The following is a 7,958-nucleotide window of genomic DNA, read 5'->3' on the forward strand; positions in this document are numbered from 1 at the left end:
TTTACAGAATAATAATAATTACAGCCCCGACCACTTCTCCCCCACCCCCCCACCCCCACCCCACGCCAACACATTACCCACATTTGCTCCTGTTCCTGCCATAATTCGAGAGCTTTGGGTTGGTTTGGTTTTGTTTTGTTTTCCCCCTCACACTGATTTGAAGCCTGGCAGATCTGGCCTAATTTACAAGGCATTAAGTATATAATTGTAAAAGCGTGAGGGTGCTCGATCTCAAAACTTAATCCTAGAGATCCATGTCAGACGAAATCGACGCACGTTTCTGCCAAGGGTTTGTCCCAAGAGGCGAACTACTCTCCAAGGGCTCTGTAGCCAAGTTGGCCGACTGCCCCTGAGTATTGGACACAGCCTTCGTTTCTTGATTTGGGGTCAGGCTTACTTTTCCAATTGTTAAGCACGCCTGTGTGTGCGTGCGAGACTTGTGGACTGTGAGGTGCGCCTTTGGGGCGTAGCCGGGCGGTTTAAACCAGCGAATCCGCGTTCACCTACACCTTCCACCTCTGCACATCTCGGCAGGCGCTCCACGGGTTTGCACGAACTCGCGGGTCCTGACCGTCCTTCCCTCTCCGCCGTGCCCGGACAACCCGGGGCAGCGGGGGGTGAGGATGAAGTTGGAAAAACTGAACCAGATCTAGAGCCGAGCGCCGAAACGCACTTGGAGGGAGGCTTCAGCGCGCTGGAGAGGGAGGCAAGTTGCACCCGCGCGAAAGGGGCGGGCCGGCTCGGGCCGCTCGCATTTCCTGTGACAGGGTCTGCCCCAGCCTCTCCTTCTCCCGCGGCGGCGGGACCATTTCCTGAATCGCTGAAGCGGAGGGAGGACTGGGGCGCGGCCCTACCACTAGCTCAAACGGGAGGGGGGGCGGGTCAGGAAAGGATGAAGGACGAGAGGTCTACCAAGAACAGGACAGTGCTACCGGGGCTATGGTTCCCCGGTAACGCGCCGAAAGAGGACTTCTATGGGCCAGAATAACTCCTGTAGGCCAGGCCGGCCGGCCCTTCGTTCGGCGCCGGAGCATCCCCCCTCCCCGCATTCCCGAGGTGGTTCGGCCCGAGAGGCCGGCGTCTCTCCCCCAGTTTGCCGTTCACCCGGAGCGCTCGGGACTTGCCCGTAGTGGTGACGGCGGCAACATGTCTGTGGCGTTCGCAGCCCCGCGGCAGCGAGGCAAGGGGGAGATCACTCCCGCTGCGATTCAGAAGGTGAAGCCTCGCGGGGTCGGGGATGCCAGGCCCATCCTGCCCTTGGGAGCGCCACCGGGGGCCGGCCCGGGAGTCGGCCGGGCCGGGGGCGGAGGCGGGCCTGCTGGGAGGCGGTCGGGTGTGGGAACCCGAGCCGCGGGCTGTGCCTGAGTGGGTGGCGGAAGGCGGCGAACCGGTTCTCCCACGTAGTCCTTCACACGTTTGGGCTCTTTCCTGTAAGCACAAAAGCCCAAGTAACCGCCGCTGGATTTCTCTAGGGATGGGGCGGCGTTCGGGCGGCGGGGCGCGTGCTCCCGGCGGCAGCGGCCGCGCGGGGAAGGGCTGTTTGTCGGAGCCGGCGCCCCCCGAGGCCCCGCGCGTCGCTCCGGAGTTACTTTGGCGTCGCCCCGCCCAGCGCGCCGCGGCTGCTTCGCGCACACCCGACCTCGGGTCGCGGGAGGCCGAGGGGAAGTCGGAGCGCTGATCGCCGCTCTCCGCCACGCTGCGCACTTTGGCCGACTTGGGGGAGCTCCCGGGAGAACTTGGGGGGACGCTGCAAGAGCCTGAGGGGCGGGCGAAGGAGCACCCTGTGGACTTCGGGGTTACCCTCGGAGTTCCCTTCTCCCTTCCGGATTCATCCCCTCTCCGTGTACATCTGCAGCAAATACTCATCGAGCGCCTGCTCTGGGTGCTGGGGCTACAGTGGTGACCCATGGTCCCTGCCTTCATGGAACTTGGAGTCTAGTGGTGGAGACAATCTGATAATCATGATCTATTACAGAAGTCGTGATAAACACACGGGGAGGTGCGTCCCTTTTAGAGGATAGTTCAACCTCTGTCGCTGCTGTGTTACTGCCAGTTAGGGACACAAAGCTGCTTTATTGGCCGCTATCCCTTGCTGCCCATGAGCAAGGCAGTAATCTGAATTTTAGTCAGCCAGACTTTGAAAAGTTATTTGCTAATTGAGCAGTTTACCTTAAATATTTCGGTTTTGTTGTATACGCTGGGATGAAGATGAAAATTGAAGAAAAGTCAACTTTTCGTACCACTCAGGACACCATTGTATGCCCAGCAGATTATGTTAATGGGTTTCAGTTTACTGTCAGGTTTTTCCTAGTGTGGCATTTGACATTTGCCCAACTGTTGCTTTATTTTATGAATAAACCGGCTTGTCAGTGCCTGGAAATGCAGTGCTTTCATGTAGTGCATTGGGCTAAGTCTGCAGCCTGGCAAACAGCTCCAAGTACATACACTGAAGATGTGTTTCTGGAGGGATTCATTTTTTATTTTTACTTTTGGACTGTAGAAGAGTCCTGAGGTTGGTTGGGTAGTTTCCAAAAAGAGTTTTTCCTACATACATGTTAAGATATTTATTATGAGTGCTTAATTCAGGAGCTGCAGATCAATTAGTTTTCATTCTCAGATGAGAAGAGAAAATGGATTCCAAATTAAGTGTCTTACTCTATACAGTGTGAGAGGTTGATGTTAGAAATGAGACATATTCGGGCGTCTGGGGGCTCAGTTGGTTAGGCGACTGCCTTCTGCTCAGGTCATGATCCTGGAGTCCCGGGATCGAGTCCCACGTCGGGCTCCCTGCTCAGCGGGGGGTCTGCTTCTCCCTCTGACCCTCTTCCCTCTCGTGCTCTCTGTCTCTCATTCTCTCTCTCTCAAATAAATAAATAAAAAATCCTTAAAAAAAAAAGAGACATATTCTATGGTGAAGTTTATTAGGTTGAGTAATTGACTGAGGAGATATGTTGTGAAGTCATTAGATTGGACTAATGGATTTTAAAGACACATTTTTTTGGCATCCAGTGATTCTATTTAGGAAATAACCGCACTTTTCGGAAGAGCATGTCAATATATATATTTTTTTCCTAGCCAGTGAAGATTGTGATTTGTTTGTAGGAAGAAAATCACAATTAAGGTTAAATGGATTTTTGTTTTTAAAAGAGGTACATTAAATTATTGAGATAGAGTGATTATTATTATTATTTTTTAAAGATTTTATTTATTTGACAGAGAGACACAGCGAGAGAGGGAACACAAGCAGAGGGAGTGGGAGAGGGAGAAGCAGGCTTCCTGCTGAGCAGGGAGCCCAATGCGAGGCTCGATCCCAGGACCCTGGGATCATGACCTAAGCCGAAGGCAGACGCTTAACGACTGAACCACCCAGGCGCCCCGTGAGATAGAGTGATTATTGTATTATACTTTATTAGGTCTTAGAAAGGTGGGGCAAGTTCAGGAGGAACATCTACTTCTGTCCCTTGACCTTAAGATAAATCTGAGCCTCTGAAATCATAAGTGATTTGCACAGGATTGTGAAGCCGGCACTCAGACTAACTGGCCTTTTCATTGCTACATCAGTACTCTTTCCTCAATGCCATCTTACTTGGATGAGTTATTTAACCCTGAAAGCCAATATTGCTTTGAATTGCTGTAAGACGATAGAATGATAAATTGATATGCTTTTTGTTTTTAAACTTTTGGGACAACTTAATTATAAGGTAAGCTCATAAAGTGTGCAACAAATATACATGCTTAGAAGTTATCGTTTTTGATTATTCCATGTTTGGAGAATCACAGAACCATACTGTATAACACTTGGAAACTAGCCATCTATCTCCTCAAGCTTCAAGGGCTTACGTTTTCATGTGTTCATTGTGGATAAGGACAAAATTTTTCTTTACTACTGCAAAGCATAAGAATGATGCAGAGTCAGCTTGGACCCTTACCTCTTAGTCTTAACGGGCTAAAGCTTCTATTACAGGTTGTAGAGGTAATAAAATGTTTGAATACAAACAAAACCCCTCCTTGGCTTCAGGTAATAATTCAGAGGGAGAATAAATGGAATACAGTTATTTGAAAGTTGTTGACTAAACATATCATTCCAGAGGTGTAGAATAAGACTTAAAAGACCAGAATAGATTCAGTTCCTATATGAATAAACATTTCTTAGAAATCTGAAGGATTTTTAAAGTTTTACGTGATGCACTAGATTTACAATAAACTTTTTCTAATTTTATTTCAGATGTTGGATGAAAATAACCATCTTATTCAGTGTATAATGGACTATCAGAATAAAGGAAAGACCTCAGAGTGTTCTCAGTAAGAATGATACGAAAAATTTTTTGTATTCATTTTTCTGTGTTGGTTAATTTTTTACTTTTCTTTTTAATAACTGCTTTACTGAGATATAATTCACATACCATGCAGTTCACCCATTTTAAAGTTTATAATTCGAAGCTTTTAGTATATTCATAGAGTCGTGTTATCATCACTTCGGTCCATTTTAGAACATTTTCATCATCTCCAAAAGAATCCTATACCCATTAGCAATAACTTTCCATTCCCACCTCCTAATCCCTCACCCCCTGACAACCACTAATCTGCTTTCTGTCTGTGTAGATTGGCCTATTGTGGACATTTCATGTAAATGACTGTATAATGTGTGGTCTTTTTTGACTGAGTTCTTTTCTTTAGCATAATATTTTCCAAGGTTCATCAGTGTTGAAGCATGTATCAGTACTTCCTTTCTGTTGCTAAACAATTTTTTATTGTATGGTCATACCATGTTTTATTTATCCATCAGTAATGGACATTTGGGTTTTCATTTCTTGGCTATTATGAATACTTATATGAACATTAGGGTACAATTTTTTGTGTGACTTTTCCTGATTTTTATAAAAGAAAAATTTGTTCTTTGGGATGCAGTGGGTCTCTTTTTTTTCTTTTTAAATACTTATCCTGCAAATTTCTGTGTACTCTGATTTGTGGAAAAGTTAGATCGTCACATTTTTGGATATTTAGTTACATCCATATATGTGGTTGAGAAAGCAAAGCATCTAATAAATAGAGAATTGGTTATCATAAGAACCAAACTTTTTTTTTTTTTTTAAGATTTTATTTATTTATTTGAGAGAGAGAGAATGATAGAGAACACATGAGAGGGGTTAGGGTCAGAGGGAGAAGCAGACTCCCTGCCGAGCAGGGAGCCCGATGCCGGACTCGATCCAGGGACTCCAGGATCATGACCCGAACCGAAGGCAGTCACTTAACCAACTGAGCCACCCAGGTGCTCCCAAACTTGTTATTTTGAAGTGATGTGTCAGAAGTAAATGCTATCCTTAATAGAATGTGATGTAGTGGAACAAGTTGAATATTTTATCAAAAGTCTCTAGAGTAGCACTGTCCAGTAGAAATATATTGTAAGCCACATATATAATTTTACATTTGCTGATAGACACATTAAACAAGTAAAAGGAAACAAATTAATATTATAATATATTTTACTTAAGCCGTTATTTCCAAAATAATATCACTTTAATACATAATCTACATAAATATATTAATGAGATAGTTTATATTCTTTTGTTTTATACTTAGTCTTTGCAATCCCTTGTGAATCTTACTCTAATAACACATCATTTTGAACTAGCTGCATTTCATTCTACCTAGTGGCTACTTTATTGGACAGTGCAGCTCTAAAATATTTTATTCTCACCATTATTTTGTGACACACCTGTCTTTCCTAGAGCTCTCACTGGTCTGTTCTCAAGTAGATTTTTCCAACAACCCTGGTTCTTGCCTCTGCATGCACTTTCCTGCTATGCTGGACTTTTGCTATTACTTGATTCATCCTTTATCTAATTCTGAGTCTCTCTTGGTTACTTTGTCTTTTTTCTCTTTGTTTAATACCATTTTTGAAATGAAAAAGTCATGTAGGGTCATTGTAAAAAGAAAATCATAAAGTATAAAATTTGGTAGAGATAAAAGCAAGTCACATTTCACTTTGCAATCTTAAGCTTCTCCTCTCCGCAGGGGTAACTACTTTTAATAGTTTACTACCTATCCTTCTAAACATTTCTTTGTGCATTTACACACATGGCACTCATATCTACATAAACACATTTAGATAAATGTTTTTGTTTTTTAATGGGTTAGAATTTTATAAATGGAATGGCTGGGTCAAAGACCATGCTAAATTGCCAAATTACCCTGCAAAAAGATTGTATTGGTTTGCTTTCTCTCAGCCAGATTTCAGAGCCTTGGTTTTCAACATCCTCTGCCAGCATTGGATTTTAGTCGTCTTTGAAAAATTTTTGCTCATCTGGTTGGTGAAAAGTGGTATCTTTTTCTAAAACTTTATTTTGAAATGATTTCATTCTTACAAAAAACATTTTAAAGACCATATAAGAAATTCCTGTATGCCCTTCACTTTCATTTTTCTCCATATCATTCATTTCTTCCACATATTTTTCTGAAACATTTGAGAATAAGTTGCAGACATGATTCTTTCTTACTTTTAATTACCGCAGTGTGTTTTTCATAAAAACAGGCACAAATTCTTAAATAACCAGGGTATAATTGTTAAAATGAATAATGCAATGCTGTAATCTTCAGACTTGTTTAAAATTTTGCCAATCGTCCCATTAATGTATTTTTTTCACGTTTAGGATCCAGTGCAGGATCAGATGTTGCATTTATTGTCACATGCCTTGAGTATACCTTTGATCTGAAACCATTCTTCAGTCTGTTATCTTTCATGTTGTTGATGTTATTGAAGAATACATAGCAGTTATTTTGTGTAATGTCCCTCATTTTAGGTTTGATTTGTGTTTCCCCTTGATTAGATTCATGTTACGCACTTTTGGCAAGAGCATCACAAATATGGTGGTGTGTCCTTCTCAGTGCATTCTCAATTAGCTGTATGATAGTGATTTGTCCCAGTACTGAGAATCTTAATCACTTAGTTGAGGTGTGGCCTGCCAGTTTCTCCACTGTAAAGTTACTATTTTTCTCTTTTTAATTCATATGTATCTTGTTGGGCAGATACTTTGAGACACATGTTGTTCCTTCTTGTACTTTTTTTTTTTTTTAGCATTTATTTTAGCATCCATCATCCAATGATTCTTGACTGAAACAGTTATTACTGTGGTGGTTGCCAAATGGTGACTAAATCAATCATTCCTTCTACATTTATTTGAAATCCTACTCTAAGGAAACCATTTCTCATTCCCTGCACCCATTCACTCATTTATTTATATCTGAACGGATTTATGGATTTTTTTTTTTTAAAGATTTTATTTGTTTATTTATAGGACAGAGAGACACACAGCGAGAGAGGGAACACAAGCAGGGGAAGTGGGGGAGGGAGAAGCAGGCTTCCCGCGAAGCAGGGAGCCCGATGTGGGGCTCGATCCCAGGACCCTAGGATCATGATCTGAGCCGAAGGCAGACGCTTAACGACTGAGCCACCCAGGTGCTCCGGATTTATGGATTCTTAACTGTATTCTTTAGGTTATAATGTTACTCTATTTTCTTTCTTTAGTTGTCCCCAATGTTGACCACTGGAGCCCTTCAAGCTGACTTTTTGATATGTATTCATTATTTTTTGAGCATTTTCTTATTTTCTAGCACCACAAAATGTTCTAGACTCATCTTGTTCTTTTTCCTGCCCCAGTGTGGAATTACCTGTTTCTTCAAGCCCTGGTTTTTTTTTTTAGAGAATGATATTTAGAAACTTAGGTCTAAGTACTAGGATATTTTATTTTCTAGTCATTTGTAGATTTTGCATTTTATATGATCATTTCCATTACTTTTATATATATTGTTTCTTCAGTGAGTCATGTCTGTTTATATTTCAAAATATTCTTTAAAAAATTAAATAGCTGATCTATTACCTTAGTTTAACTATGGATAATCATCAGTGGTCAGGAGATCACTGCCTCAGATCAGCTATGGGATAATAAAAGTTGACAGGC

At 42.6% G+C, this 7,958-nt stretch overlaps 1 protein-coding gene across 4 annotated transcripts in view; it reads left to right on the forward strand.

Annotated features, from left to right (window-relative positions):
• Positions 1 to 403: 403 nt before the first annotated feature.
• Positions 404 to 7,958, forward strand: part of SS18 (SS18 subunit of BAF chromatin remodeling complex) — a 90,699-nt gene continuing 83,144 nt past the window's right edge. For 3 of the 4 annotated variants that reach the window (XM_006745568.3, XM_006745569.3, XM_031041672.2), the window contains exons 1-2: positions 1,055 to 1,215; positions 4,226 to 4,302. In XM_006745568.3, the coding sequence (XP_006745631.1) occupies positions 1,147 to 1,215; positions 4,226 to 4,302 (146 nt within the window). In that variant the 5' untranslated portion in view covers positions 1,055 to 1,146. Of the gene's footprint in view, positions 707 to 1,054; positions 1,216 to 4,225; positions 4,303 to 7,958 lie in introns of those variants that run through there. The other variant, XM_031041669.2, reaches the window with a different exon arrangement.

The sequence above is a fragment of the Leptonychotes weddellii genome, chromosome 13 (assembly GCF_054177405.1).
Source record: "Leptonychotes weddellii isolate Sample4059 chromosome 13, ASM5417740v2, whole genome shotgun sequence".
In the NCBI taxonomy this organism is placed as follows: Eukaryota; Metazoa; Chordata; class Mammalia; order Carnivora; family Phocidae; genus Leptonychotes; species Leptonychotes weddellii.